The sequence below is a fragment of the Ciconia boyciana genome, chromosome 1 (assembly GCF_034638445.1).
Source record: "Ciconia boyciana chromosome 1, ASM3463844v1, whole genome shotgun sequence".
Classification (NCBI taxonomy): domain Eukaryota; kingdom Metazoa; phylum Chordata; class Aves; order Ciconiiformes; family Ciconiidae; genus Ciconia; species Ciconia boyciana.
Genome location: NC_132934.1, coordinates 64,097,796 through 64,113,761, shown reverse-complemented (window position 1 = coordinate 64,113,761; position 15,966 = coordinate 64,097,796). Strand labels below are relative to the sequence as shown.

General features: G+C 39.3%; 1 protein-coding gene across 5 annotated transcripts in view; it reads right to left on the bottom strand.

The window, feature by feature from the left end:
- Positions 1-15,966, bottom strand: part of KIAA1549 (KIAA1549 ortholog) — a 149,862-nt gene that overhangs the window by 9,342 nt on the left and 124,554 nt on the right. For 3 of the 5 annotated variants that reach the window (XM_072871846.1, XM_072871866.1, XM_072871875.1), the window contains exons 12-17: positions 15,307-15,431; positions 9,652-9,857; positions 7,699-7,922; positions 6,482-6,626; positions 4,487-4,816; positions 3,488-3,540 (exon numbers count right to left, since the gene is read on the bottom strand). In XM_072871846.1, coding sequence (XP_072727947.1) covers positions 3,488-3,540; positions 4,487-4,816; positions 6,482-6,626; positions 7,699-7,922; positions 9,652-9,857; positions 15,307-15,431 — 1,083 coding nt within the window. The remainder of the gene's footprint in view (positions 1-3,487; positions 3,541-4,486; positions 4,817-6,481; positions 6,627-7,698; positions 7,923-9,651; positions 9,858-15,306; positions 15,432-15,966) is intronic. The other 2 variants (XM_072871856.1, XM_072871883.1) reach the window with 1 other exon arrangement.

Below are 15,966 nucleotides of genomic sequence, written 5' to 3'. Positions count from 1 at the left end.
TAAATCAAACCAGACAAACTGCATTACATGTGTATTTCATGAACAATTATTATTTCATCAAGCTTTCTGATCATTTTTCAGGAAATTTTCAAAACTTCGCTCTAAGATTCATCAAACTACTCAAAGCTGTCATTAGCACAGCAAGAGATGAAATGTATACTAAAATTAATGTTTCCTATAATTCAGGCTGGTACTGGTAGTCAATATTATATATTTACTGAAAAGAGTTAACAACAGCAAGTGTCATCAATCTAACTTCATTAATTGTGCCAAGGTAATGGGACTTGTAAAAGAAACACTATAATTCATTCACAGAACAGGAGTAGAGAAGGAGATGGAAATGCTGCTTTTCCTATGCTTCCTATTAAAATATATTAACCCTGGCATGGAGAGATTATATTTTAAAAGACTGATGGCAGCTGAGTTTTCAAGGATTATTGATTCCTGTCAATATGGTGGAGGTACGAATGCCCAAACTTCAGGTGCTTAGGTTACTAGTTTCTCTTAGACTCCAGGTATGATCAAAGAGGAGAAACACACTCCTCAAGAGGCATTCAAAGCAAAAGATTAGGTTCACTAAATCATTTTCTGCAGGAGCCTCTCACTGGTGAGTATAAAGGAAGCAAAGTGAGACAAACATCCTAAGTCAGGCACATGAAATTATACAAAGGGAGGACTAGGGACGAGTTTTATATGCCTTTTACCACATTGGCATCTAAGCTCTTCTAGGCTATGCGCTGCAACCTATCCCATTGCTCAAGACCTCAGTTTTACAACCTTTTGTTTTACAGGAAAATCCCATGACTGCATCTAATTTAAACTATTCCTGATTTGTGCTTTATTTGGAAAACTAACCACCTTTCTATGGCAGCCAGATAGCAAAGAAAGCTGACATAATAATAAATACCCTAATAAAGCCAAATAAGAGCCTAATGAAGTAACTAAGTATTACAATTGTAAGTAATTACAAGTAATTGTAAATTAAAGTACTAGCTACTTGGCATACAGTATTAAATGGAGGAGGTATAAGGGGTTCAAGCTGCAACACTCCCTTTGTGGAAGTGCCAGAATTTCCCCAGCTCCCATGCATACAATCCCACCTGTCCACTCAGAAGGATCCAGAGGAAACCATTTCCAACCAGACTCACAAGCTAGTTAAAATAAATGCCTGAATGGGTAGGTAATGTTTAACAATGTCACTTCTCTTATGTTAATCACTGTAACCAGTAAAGCACGTGATCATCTGGCCCTTTATGCCTGCAATGCTGAGCTGGAATCTTGTAGATGATAAATTACTACAATTTTTTTATATTGTATAAAGAAAATATTTTCTCAACATTACTGCAAATGTATTATTTTTGTGCCAATTTTTCAGAGGACAGGAAGTATATCCTTTATTGCTGATGGGTTTGTACTTGAAAGGTGAACGTTTAATAACCCATCACCCTCTCTTCCCAATCTTCTTTATAATAGATAGATATAGCTACTCTTTAAAGTCAAAGATCAACAGAAGAGTATAAAAACAGGATACAGCTCTGAATCTATATCATACAAGCTTTCTTAGTGCACCTTCCTCTTTCCAGACTGAGACCCAGCCTTCAATTTATCTTTGCACATTCAAAAAAAATCTTAATCTCCAGTTATTTAATTAAGTGGGGAGATACCACCCCAAAAATCAATTTTACACCACTAAAATTTTACACACACATACTCCACTATGGCTAAGTATCTCTATCTCTGCTGCATGATGCAATATTCATTTTCTGGTAAAACCTGTTCATTGTGCCTTTATGTTTGCCTAGCTGTTATGTGACCTAGGTCTTTTACATTTAATTTTTTTTACCCAGGTTGGTTCCACCCCATTAAAGATGCTGACTGCATTTGTACAGAGAAGGGAACAGTACGGTCACCCGACTATTATTCCATGCATTGGATATTTAAGCCAATGGACTATGACATTGATACATGGCACCTAATCATACTGACCTCAGGTTATTTTTCCTTCCTCTAATTGGTGCACTGTCTCTATCAATTTATCATTATCTTCTGAATTTGAGCATAACCTCCACTCCACAACCATGACAATTCTTTCCTTGTTTTCTATTGACCAAGCTTTAGGAAACCTTCTATTTTAATGAAAATTTAAAGGAATTCTTCCTGTTAAGGCCAACGACCTTGCAGATTGTTAACGTAATCTGCTGGCACTGGCAGAGCCAGCATTTGAACTATTAATAATGATGTCATTAATTTGTAACTTACAGAAATCCAGACTGTCTATGCCAAAGGTTGATAAACTTTTGAACAAAAAATATGTTGCAAAGACACTATCTTGCTCAGGTGTATCAACACGGGTTACACCACTTTCATGATTAATTTATCACATGTTCCCTGAATGCATAACAGGCCAACAAAGAGAAAATCCTCAATAACAAACAATTGGTTATGCTTTCTGTTGGCAGTCTCAAAGCTCATAATCTTCAAGGTAACCCAAATTACAAAAAGTACACTGCATATCATAGTGTGTGCCATTCATATATGCTCCACGCACACTGAAAGTGTCACCTTCAGCCAAGACCTAAGTAAGAAAATGTGCTTAGAGACTCCTCCTTTTCTAGTTGGTCCTTTCAAAATCAGGCTGAAGAACGATGGATAAAGGAAAGTTCTTCACATGCATTTTATCATCAAGTTTCCAAGGCAGTGAAGACTTTAGGTGAAATCTAATGAATGACACTGATACCAGTGGGATTTCATCTCACGTGGTGAGCTGCAAGAAGGTAATGAGAAAGCAGCACAAGGCCACCTTTTTACCACTTTGGCTGCAGCAGCTTGGAGAGGGTGAGACAAGTCTTCCCACAGTGGGTACCATGACTCAAGAGTCCAACTTCACATGTAGTTAAAACACAGACACCAAACATGGAATTAACAGTCACCTAGACAACTGTTTTCTTCTCTTTACATGATTCTCCCACAACAAGGCCAGGAGAAGATGGGAAATGTGTTCTTCCCCTGATTTTATAATAATAGGCCTGCAAGGCAGGCTTTCTCTGTGAGGGTCACCATGCTGTGTAATTTGTTCCTCAACTTGGTTAAAAATAGAATGAATGCTAGTCATCTGCAAGCTTTTGCGAGTGAGTGTTGCCCTGAGGCTACAGAAACAAGATGAAAGCGAGAGTACTGGGAGAATTACATGCATATGAGTAACTGTTTCAGGCTCTCTAAAAGCTGAAACCCAGTGGTTCACTCAGTATTTGGAAGGATATCTCTATAGCTAAGGGGCTAGAAAAACATTTATTTTAAATAGAGGCTTGGATTCCATACAGCATGCATGTGTCATTCATGCTGCACAATAAATTACACAGGCTGGATCTGGATGCCTGTTACTTCTAATTTATACAGTACTTTGCATAATAATATACCAGTGCCAGTAAGAACTCTGGAGGAATTGCAAGAAAAATAATAAATGATAATTCTGTCAGAGAAAAGCTACCTTGGTAGGAGACCTGGTGCTGTTGGCGGAGTCATTCCAAATTCCACGTATCTCTGTCAGAAGAATGAAAAAACCCAATTAAAATCAAAATGCATACCCTGGGAAGTCCACTATCAGCTTTTTAAGTGATGAATGGCAGAGATCATTAGGCCTGTATGTGTGACTTGATTGCAACCATAAGAGCTTAGTTTTACAAACCCAGCAGCACAAGAAGATCTGGGAATCACTGCTACAGCAGGCTAGCAGTCTCTTCTGTCTGATCAGAGTTTTTACTTAACTTAAAAACCTTTCAAAAATACTTTCTCTCACTTGCAGACGATCAAGGGCTGCTCCAATGTCTACTTAGCTTAAAACTTTCAGCAAACCAAGCTTTGTGTTTGGAAATCTCTTTATACCTCAACCAGCATCAGACTGCAGCAGAGAGACCACGGGGCTCAGACTCAACAGTCCAATGGCATTATGAAACTTCTACTGAACTGTTGCAGAACTCAAGATGACCTAAAGATGACCAAAATGACCTATCCATGTGTCTCAGTGCTCCATAAAATGCAAAAAATCATACACAGAAATACTGCTTCACTATCCCTCACCTCCTGAAAGCATTTGGATGCCCTGCTGAAAAATATGACCCAAGCCCAGCACATTGTTTTTTCATTGTCAAAATACGAACTAGCACATACATTTTTAAAAAATAAAGTTTTACTCTTGGACATAACAAGACTGATCTGTGAAAGATCGTAACTGAGGAGAACAGAAAAGTTATCCTAAAGGAGGACAAGCCTATCTTCTCTTGTGGTTGGGCTGGGAAAAGGGAAAAGAATCCAAACAGCTTAAAAGACAAGTTCACCATCTTGTGATGGTCATTTCTGAATTCTCCTGGTTCCAGAAACTGTTCCACATTTGTGATAAGTCCTAACAGCAAGGGCACAATAACAGTGACCATGGCTCAACTGGTGCTAACTACCTGCCCAGAAAAGCCTTTTAAATTGCATCACTCACATTAAATGGGTTGTTTACTGCCTGAGTTGGACCATAAGGTGATCCCCACTGGGTGCATGTGGTTCCCCTCCCTGCTCGAGCAGGAGTGTTGTTTACCGGCTGTCCTGCAGAGACCCCGGGTGGTGTGACGGCCGTGGAATTGGCTGCTTGGCTGCTGGGAGCCACCAGTGCAAAAGCATCATCCAGCAGCGAGTGCATGGTTTGCCGAGCCTCTTCAATGGATGGCTGCGGTGGGACATACTGGGAGACTGGGTGGGAAGGCAAGCCAGGGAACTTCCCCAGATCAGCTGAAGATGATGTCTGAGGTTCAGGAGGCAAGTCTGGATCAGACTGGAGGAAACAGAAAGAAGGTGAAGGGCAGCCAGAGAGAAGATCTAACCAGCCAGCTTCCAAGCCCCTGAGGGCCTTAAGTCTGAGCAACATTTTCTTTGCCAGAACCACAATGAGATAAATGGCACAAGTGCCAGTGCTGGACGAAACCTGCCCCTTACCCTCCCCACTTCTGCATGCACGTATGCATGCACATAAGTGACACCAGCTGTTCAAATACTTCATTCAGTGTGATCTGAAACACTCTGATCTCAGGTAAGGCAGTGGAGCTTTGTGCAGGAGTTACTCAGCTACAGCAGAAATCTTGTGGTTTGCAAGCATGTAATGAAGTCATGCAGAGAGCGTTTACTCCACCCAGAAAAAGACAATCAGCTCTGTCTACATCTTTGACTCCTCTGCAGCTTTTGCAGTTCCAAGAAATTAGTTCAGTCTTTAGCTCACAACTGACCATATCAGCAGTAATATTAAACAATTATTACCTCCGAGAAAAACACACAAAGGGAGCTGTTAAGCAACTAAGTGGTTAGCTGCATGGAACTTGAACTTGGGTGCACCACCTGAATGGGATTCATGTTAAGTGCTTCATAGCAGCAATACCTGAGGCATGCATTGCAATTACTACCTGGGATCTTACCACATGGGCTTATTGTTCACCAGTAAGAGGAAATTAAATGAGCTTTGCAGCAGCAGACTTATTATCAGAGCTCATTCTTACCACTGCATGCAGACTGCAAAATCAGTTGTCAAGATGCAAAAGCCTCTACTTCATCAGGAACTTAGCATTCTGAGTACTGTCTCACTACAGATGCCAAAGGGGCTGAGCGTGCTGTGTGACACGTCTTAATTAAACAGCTTCAGATGATAATTCATTCTGCTGCAGCATGACATTAAAATCATCATACTCTTGTTTGAAGGTAGAGGGAAACTGCAGAAATCGACACTATAGTCACTTGACTGCATATGCAGCTAATGGTGAAATTCTTAAAATTATTAAACCATCTTTCAAGATGAAAACTGTCCAGGGGTTTCCAATATTAGCATTAGGCTTAGTAAAGTCTGCTTAGAAGTGGTTAAAGATGCCTAAATACAGTTTGTGACATGGATATGATTGAACAGAAGCATTCTCCAGTGTCTTTGCCTTTTTTAGACAGGAAACAAAATTAATTTCCAAGACATTGTACTAAAATTGTTTCAAGTTACTGCAATACAAAGACATGTTTCTCTTTCATTAATAATTAATTCCCACATTTTAAAGATGAGAAAATTTCTCAGGAAAGGAACCGATTCTTCCACTCTGTGAGAGCACAGGATGAAATTTTCTGTAACATATGAATATATAACATCCAGCAAATTGGACTAGAGTGAAACTATGTTCAACATATTGTGGAACATGCCAAGCACACTTCATGTACATAATACAGTGGCATTAATGAAAACAAGGTTTTGGTTCTTGGCCTCTTTATTATCAAGGAATACTTGGCAGAATTTTACTGCTTAATACCAACAGACTGCCAATGAAATCCTTGTTTCACTTTGCTTTACATGCTAACTACATGTGACTGAAATTAGCTATACAGACCATAGTCAGAAGGCCAAAAACCTCCCCATGTCACAACTGTCATTACAATTATCAGAGCACACCTGTCATTCAAGAGACATACATACAATATATGCAGAGTTATTGACTCCTGGAGGCCTTTTGTATGTCCCATCACTGTCAGTTGTGATTAACCTGTCCCTTTCTGCGTCAATAGGACTACCATTTATCTGATGTCGCCGGCGCTGCTTGGGAGAACGTTTTGCACGAGAACTTAACAGGAAGAAAACAAAAAGCAGAGAGAGAGAAAAAACAAACAAGACAAAGGTAATTTCTTTTTACAATTTTTCTTCTCATCCCACTCAGGGTTGAACTCCTCTGCCCATTCCCTCCAAGTCATCCTTGCCTCAGCCCTGTTTCTCTTCCCTTTCCCAGTTTTTCATGCCAGTCCCATTAGTTAGCCTTGAATCTCTCTCCTCAAGCTTCTCCTAACAACACTCTCATTGACAGCTCTCCAAAGTGTCCCCTTCCTCCCTCTCCAGTGTCACTTCCCTTCTACAATCACCTTTCAAAGCTGTCTGTGCTCCAGCCCCCACCAGTGCCTCTCCAGACCTCTCAGACCAATGTCTGACACATTTGCAGTAGCAGAACGGATCACGCTGCCACCAAGGCTTTGTGCTTGGCATGTTTGGTTTAACCCTACCAGGCAAACCAGCTGAGGAACCCATGCAGCTGGGGAAAAGCTACTTTCTACCAGTGCTCCAGGAACAAAGTGCCAGGAAGGCAGGTCTGTGAGGCTGACAAACACGCCTCACTGCCTGGAGGGAATACGTAAAAGGTTATCTTGTTGATTTGTGTGTGAAGTTGCCTTTAAAATTCAGAATCTTCATGCTTTGTAAGTTGTTCAAAGGTTTCCTTATTTTGCATCTTTTCCCCCCTCTACAAAAATATTATTTCTTGCAGTTTATATTGCAGAAACAGTGTCCATGTTTCTTTTTTTAGTGCTTATATTACAATTTTGATCCCTCTACACCACACAAGAGTTATTCAAACAAATGGCAGAACGAATAGTAAATTGTTTTAAGACATTTTTTATATATTTGGGTTTATTTATTGAGAATTCACCCGAGAATTTGTAAAGGAATAATTTGAAAACAAAACATACTGGCTTATACTGAAATAAATAAAAATGTTTAGAACAACCCAAACCTTTTCACCTAGGTAACTCAAATTCAACTAGGGATCAAAATTATTTTAAGCTCTGAAAGTTCAGAAGTACAGATTTGACGTACTTTGGACGCTGACTCTAATAGAAAATTGTTCTTTCCCATCTTTGAAATCATACCTCTTCCTGGGCTCTATGAAGACAGTAGGCACACTGCCTCCAGGGTCCAGGATCTTGTCAATCTGCATCTGTGCCTTGCGATATATTCTATGCTGTTCTTTGGAGTCAACCACCACCACATCATCCACCACTGGAAATTCATAGTGCCCTTTGCGCTTGGCGCGAAGACGAATCTTATTGCGGTGATGCTCTATCTCAGATTTATGCCTCAGGGCTGTTTGTATCTTAAAGAAACGGGGGGGGGGGGAAAATCAACTGCATTTTTCATTTGTAGTTTTTGCAAACAGAACTTTTTGCTGCTCTTCCGTAAACCTCTCCTCCTCTCCTCCCTGGCTGCTCCTCCCTCCCCTAAATCTCTAAAGGATTAAAGTCACACAATTTGTAAACATACTTTCTTTCTTGGATATTTTGCAGTATCCCCAATTGTCTCCCCAGGTAGATGTACTATTACACACAATACAATTGCCAGCACAGCAGGTGCTATTAGAGAGAGGTGGCAGTTTGTTACAAAAAGCAGGAGGAACACAAAACACTCCTGCTGTCTGCCAGAAGTGACACTGGTCTGAAAAAATAAGACTAACCAGTACAGGCTGTATCTACCTTTGCTTGTCAAACAGAGATATATTTGATCAATAGTGTTGAAGTCTGTCACCCATTCCCTTTAATGACCTTCGTCATGTAAGAAGCAAGAACTTACAGCTAATTGAGTTCATAACTCGGTGCCTCTGCTGAGCATGAGAGGCTGCCATAACCTATGCAGAAACGTAGCAGTAATACAAGGGCCCAGGTCCCTAGATGAATATGGCATTATCAGCTCTACGTCTTCTTGCAGGCTGAGTTTTCATGCCCCTCTCCCACCTTTTTTTCCAATTCCCTGGAGCGCATCTCATCATCCGGGGAAAGCTATCGTAACACCACACTTTTAAGTCCTGGCCCAACACTCACTGAAATCATTCATATCAATAGAAAAACACTTGGGCACCAGATCACATAGCAACAACTGCTCTGACTGTGCTGGACTAGTTCTGGAACACATCTGCAGCAGCAAATTAAAAATCAAATAAAAATGGATTTTTGTGTATTCTCTTATTAAAATCCCAAAAAAGCATAAAAGGGACACAAGCCAGACTTACTCTTTACATTTATAGTTAGAACTACGTCTTCTGCCCATGTAATCAGATTTATGTTTTGTGGCCCCTCTTGCCTATATATACTAGATAAATGTATTTACCTCTCTTCCGTAAGGTACTCAGAAACACAGTATCTTAACACAGTTAAGGTAAAGGTTTCAGTAATCTTCCACTCTGAATTATGAGAAGATGCCATCTTACACCCAGTACAAAACCAGGATGCAGGTACATGGTACTGTCAGGCAGTGTATGATGTGGTTTTACAGTGCATTACCTTCTCTCCTAATGCCCCAGGCATGCTCATATTCTGCTTACAGCAACATGAGCCTCAGAGAAAGCAGGAAGTTTCTGTATGTTTACTGTCAGATAAACACATCAGAAGTTGGAAGCAATGAATGTGCTGCAAATTCACACCCCAGATTTCTTGAGATAACTTGTTTGTATAACCCACATCCTGAGCTGCTGAAGAATGTCAAAAGAATGGTGTAGAATGAAAACCAAGGTGGGCCAGACGTTCCAATTCTCACACATTAACTAACACAACTCTTGTAAGTCACGTCCTGCTGACTATCAAAAGGATGGCAACACAAGGTATCCTGACCATCAAATTTGCTCCTCTCTCAGTGTTTAAGTTTTGGTTTAGGTATCTCTTAAAAACAGGTCAGGTTATCTCTCTGGACGGAAACAGGATTATTCCTGTAACTTGTCAAAATTCAGCTCCTCAGGAACTAACAAGGATCTCCTGATAACAAGAAACTGGATACTTTTCCCTCTTGGCTGGGCATGCAGTCCTCCACAAACATTCAAAGCACTTTGAAAATACCTCTTTATTAATTTTGTTGGTCTCTGCTACTCGATCAGAAAGCACTGAGTTCTGAACTGGAGGTGCTGCCATCGGCTGCATAGCAATCAGCTGGATCTTGCTTGGGACCCGTCTGCTGGCATCTGAGGAACGTGACATCCTATCCACATGTTCAAAGATAGAGGCTGAGGAGTGCTGCTCGTTTCCACTGCTGGTCTGAGGAGGTCCTAAATCACCAGAACAAATACAGAGTAAAGTAGTGCTGCTAGGGTTAACTCAGTCAAATATTAAGCTCTACAGATGCTATGCTACAAGACTACACCATGTTTTCCATCTGTGTTTAATTTGCCCTGTAGGCCTTCCAGCTGATTCGCATTTAGTGTACAAGTTTACCTAGTGGTTTGCAAATTATAAACATTTTTCCATTATATTTCCAGAAGGTGAGCTGTCATTCTTTATTTCTGTAAATCAAGCTCTTGGCATTTGCAACGCCCCAAAATCTCAATCTACTTTACTCCATAAAAAGCTGTTCAAGTACGTACTGCTAATGGTTCCTCTTATCAATACTAAAGGAGATGCAAATTCCTCAAATGGAGGTTCAAAGAGCAATAAAAGATGCCTCACTGCAAAATGCAGTTCTTAAGTGATAGGACTGATATATGAACTAAAAAAAAAGCCCCATAGAAATCCACACAAAACACAAAGAATTTTACAGACATTTTACTGAGTAAAGTTTTTAAAGCAGTGTTTTCTTCTCTGTGACAGGATAAACAGTTCACATAGTAATAAGCAAGGTGCACAAATATTGCCATGCTGTAATTTGTTGAAGAGGTTAAATCAACTCAAATACGATCAGCAAAACATGTTACGGAAGCCAATACACGTGGAAGTTGTGGCCCTGGTCCTGCCGACAGTTAATCACTTCAACAGAAATGGGTCATCTCCCTCAAAGACTTGAAAACTGTAGGATCACCCCAGTGGTTTGCAGTTAAGCACATATTTAAGTATTTTTTTGCTGGAGCCAGGCCTACAACAGGAACTGTTATGTGGATGAGGCTTGCAAAAACTACTGAAGACGTGCAAAATAATCTTTTGTCTTATCCACATGGTAACGCCACAAATTCTCAAACTGCTTTTCACCATGAAATATAAGCAGTAAGAGATTAAGATTTGTGACTCTTCTTATGGAGGAACACAACAGAGTAGAGGGACATAGTCCCACATCCTTGCACAAACTTCTAATAATGGGCTGTGGTTCTCAGATTCAAATCAGGAGGAGAATCTGATTTGATTCTGACACAGAATCAATTGTTGATCAACCTGATCCAACTCCAACAAACAAGAAGGAAAGGAAAACAGCCACTGCTCTGATCCGTTTGCAACACATGTTGGTAATGAAGTATAGGGTTCAGAAGAGGAATGAATGCTATCTTCTGTAGAAGATCACTGTAGAAGACTTGCTCCTTTACTTCCCTCTTCTAGCACAAAAAGAGAGCAGGTGAGGGAAGGACTGGTACACTTCATTGTATTCACAGCACATTACTTTTGGGCTGGAAAGCAATCTGGCCACAAGCTAAGCAAAATTCTTATTTTTCATATTTCTCAAACTTGATCAATGCATTGTCAATTGTACACATTTATAAATGGTATGCATCATTTATAAATGTGACTTTCCTGTATAAGTGCCCTTAAAAAGAAGGTAAACAGTTTGACTCAAGATCTCTGTGTCCCAAATGTTTTGCAAGACAAAGAGCCTAAATGAAATATATCCATCTCTCTTCCGTAGCTATTTATATGATCTTTACCATTTGTCATCTTCACAGCCCCATCTTCATGCATGTCTTAGAAGCATGCAAGCATTGCCTCTCACAGAGAGGGGCACAAGATGTATTAAGTAGTTAGTGTGAATCCTTCAGAGCGATCCTGTAGCGCAATGGAAATCTGAACTTCTGCATCTATCTTTCCTGTTTTCCCCATACATTAGTTGTTTTTTTCCAACCTTTCCAGTCTAACAGCAGTTCTGAAAGCTCGCTGACCTCCAACATAAAATTTTAAGGTTATTTTCATATTACTTGGTTAGTAAGGTCCAATATATTCAACTATGCTGAGTATTCACTCTGAATCTTTATAATTTCATGCATAACCTTTCCTTTTGCACACATAAATAAGTGCTTGGCAGAGGCCTCAGCTGAAACGGTTCTTAAACTCATTTTGTAAAACTGTCCAAAAGTCCCACTGTCAAATTTTGGTAAGGCTCTACCAAAGAGCCTTTGGTAAGGCTCTAACATCATATGTTATTCTCTTTTGCAGAAAAGATGCACACACACAAAAAAAGCCCCCATAAGCTGCATCTGACCTTTAAATCCTCTCTGTGTATACACTGAATGTGTCTATAAATACAAACCAAGATGGAAGTACAGTAAAGTAGATAAGAAAGCTGGGAACTGCACAGTGCTGTACACATACAACAAAAGGAGAAATGGTTTCTAACTCAACACATGAATGAGCTCCTTTAGAAGTTTTGACAGAGTGAATAAGAATGGTTTATTTCGAAGTTCTTATATTACACTATTGTCCGTGGTTAGAAAATCTTCCTTATAAAGCTATTGATGGTACTATGTGAATGACATTTTGATCTCAGACTAGACAGCTGAGGCTGAAAAATAATGGAGAGGAATTAATACCCAAATACTGGACAGAACATGTTTAAACAACTAGTCCATATAGGTCACACGTCAGGATCAATGTTCATCACTGTTCCCTGGGTTGAAACTACTAATTGAACTGAAATGTCAGGAAAATTAATTGCTCTGCAGGAAGCTATGATTTCATATGAAAACCAATACAGTTGGAGACAGAGGAAGGCTATTGTTTCCCGCATCCTCTTGAAATAAAAGCAAGAGACACAACAACCAAGGTGCATAAAGCCTAATCCAAAATCAGGTAAAGTCAATGGGAATCTTCCACTGATCCACTGGTATTTGCATCATGCCGGAGTATGCAATTTCAGATAAATTTCACACAGTTTCTTTGTATCCCAGTAGATTATGTCCTCAGGATGCAGCTGATGACTCTCATTAGTTACTTGTACAAACCCAGCAATGGAAAGCAGCATAGCCAGCCTTAAATCCATCCTTCTCTACTATTATAAGATGGAAACTGCTATCAGAGGACACAGTCCTTAATTTATCACTAGATATAGTATGCATTATCAAAGACAGTGTCAGCTTTCTCCTGCCCCATCTTTGCTATGTCTCAGTCCTGACCAGAAAAACACTAGTTCATGATAAAATATTTGTGTTTCTTTGCAGGTAGCTTGCATTTGTCTCAGGCTTCCAGTAAAGACACTACCTCTAACAATATCTCTAACTTGTTTATACAAAGCTAGTTTTCAGGACCAACAGTTGGCTCAGTTTTGCTTTTTTTCACAGTGATGTTTTCCTCAATAATTTGAAAGAATTGGGAGGAAATTAGAAAAATGTGCCTAAATTAGATTACTATAATTTGTGTTACTGGGAATTTTTTATACTTCAATAGCTCAAAAGCAATTTTGTTTATTTAGACTCAGAAGACAAATCCTTCCATCCTCAAGATATAATTGCAGCTACCCCAGCACCTCTATTCATATTTGTACTCAACTACCAGCTCTGGTTACTTACCCACTCTGTTTGCTCCTGACAACATAAAGGAAAAAGAAGAGACAACACAATAATTATTACAAATAATTCAGCTGGAATGGCAACTGGAAGAAAACACAGCAGTAAGACGATTGCATTTACTTTTGAATGAAATGTATGAACTTGGATCAAACTGCCAAGCCTCAGCTGCACAAAAAGGGAGCTGAATCTGCCATTTAACAGAGAGCTCTCTGCAGACAGTGCCTCCAATTCTGAATGCTAAAAATAGTCCCTATGATTACCAAACTAGAGGCACCAAATGCTGAAAAAATAGTATATTTGATCCAGTAAGGGTATGATAGGTAAAAAGGACACATTTTACACAATATCCTTGCTGCCTTTGCCAGATAATTCAGATGCAGCAATACCTAACACTTCTACACTGAAAGGAAATGTTAAACCTTACATAAAGTTTTAAGTCAGATGAAAAATGAAGAGACAAAAATGGAGTTCCCAGGTACGAAGAAATGGGAGTGCACTAAATCAGGGCAACAGAATTGAAGTCAGATAGGTTGGAGCAACTCATAAACCATCCTGAGATGAGCTCTGTCATAGCATAATTGTTTTCCTATATATTTACTTGGGCATGATTGCTGGTCCTTGGAGCAAACCTAAGGTACTGAAAACATATAGCATCAGTACAGTATCTGCTTTTTGTAAATTGTGTAAAGTACCTACAGCATACACTACCTCCTGAATTATTAGGAAGTATAACTTTCTAGTCACGTTAGCAGATCCTGTGCTTTGTTTTCATAGATCTTCATTACAGAGGAAAGCCTGCTCCACCACCCTTGCTCTTCCAGGAGTAGTCCACATTATGAAAGTTTAAGAATCATACATTATTTAACTTGTTCTTTAGCCACCCAAGAGCTAGGAGTTTATATAAACTATCTTACATATTCCTCAATCTAATTTCTTCAACATAAGCAAAAACTGAAGGTTGTCTGCTATGATCTGAATTTCACTGGCACTGAATTCCACAGTAGTCACCTTTACATCTCAGCTGGTATTTCACAGAGTATGTGGAAAAAAATTCAATATACTGAGGAGACTGCTCACAACGTGGTCGATATTTTCTTCTTCTCAGTTTCTGCTGCCGTCAAGGCTATGTGTATTAAGAACAGATGGGGATATCACAAACTCCTTTACCAGATATTCAGTATCAGAATTTTCTCTAGGAAGACTATTGTGATTTAAGGCAAAGATCTGCTAACTAAAACCTCAGGCAACAAGCAAGCCATCTAAACCCAAAAGGCTCTCAGAAAAAACACTTAGTGTTTGTGTAGGCACAGTTAACCACACACTTTTAAATAGGAAAAGAATTTAAAAGAATGTTTTAATTAAAAAATGAAAGTGGGTTTGCAATGTTTTATCAACTTTTCAATGAGGAAAGAAATATCTTAGGGTACCTCCAAGACAAATGGTGGCACTTTAACTGGAAGGAAGATGGTTCTTTACGAAAAAAATTCACTGTTATTAATGTATTAGCACTGGATTTTCATCTTTCTAAAGCACAATCATGAAGGCATTTTGATGTCTGAATTAGAATTTATTTGTAAAACTTCTACCTCTCTGGTCTCTTTTTTTTAATCTCACTTTTTCGAAGTTATGGTTACAGACATATGCCCATGCTGTATCAAGTCCTGCTGTGACCTCCGCTGCCCATGTAACTCTGTGCAAGATTGCTACCATGAGAACCACAATTAGGCCTAAATGGAAAGAGGTTTGCCGGGGGTGTGTGGGAGAGGAAAGGAGGGAAGATTCATTCCTGCTAAGCCATTAGTTTCAAAAACTTGCTGCAATGAAAGGAATGTGTAGATCTTCAGTTTCAACAGAAGAAACTAAACCAAAAAGGAGAGGAAGAAAATTTTCTGCGACACAAACCAGAAAAATTAACAGCCAAAGATGAGTTTAGAAAAATTACATCACTAGAGTAACTCTTTAACCTGAGTAAAGCATTGCCAGTGCACACAAGAAAAAAAAAAAAGAAGTAACAAACCCTTCTTCGCTGCTCTGCGTGGTTTGCCCTCATTTGCAACAGTTGATGGTCTTGCAGTTTCTTCTCCTGTCTCTCTCCCGCTGGATTGTTCACTTGCTGTGGAGTCAGCATCTGATGGCGAAACTCTGCCACAAACATTACAAAACAAACCAACCAACATGTAACATAAGTTTGCAAAGGGCCACAGTTCTCACACGCAAAGAATCCTGTGCTAAAGTATCTTGTGAAGACTGCTAATATTTTCCTCTGTTTATAAGTAAATTTATAATAAATTATCAGTTAGATATTCATTGCCATGATGTTACTGTTGTTGCGTGTGAAAACTGATTGCAACAGGATTCACATGTGACAAGATTATTAACTACTCTTTCCTTTAAAATACACTTCAAGAAAAAACTGCATTCATAAGTAGCAGTTTACTTTTCAGACAGAAAAGACTTACATTAGAAATAAGAAACCCATACAGGTAATTAGACTAATATTCAGACTTGCTAACTTGGTGTTCTCTTGCTAACACTACAAGTCCACGTGAATATTTTCCTGACTAGTTAAATGTAAGGCCATTCAAAAATGCTACTTTTATGTATTTATCCCATGCAGTCATGAGATTCTTAAAAACATTTGTTACCTACAAATTGCAATCTCAGTGTTCATAATTTT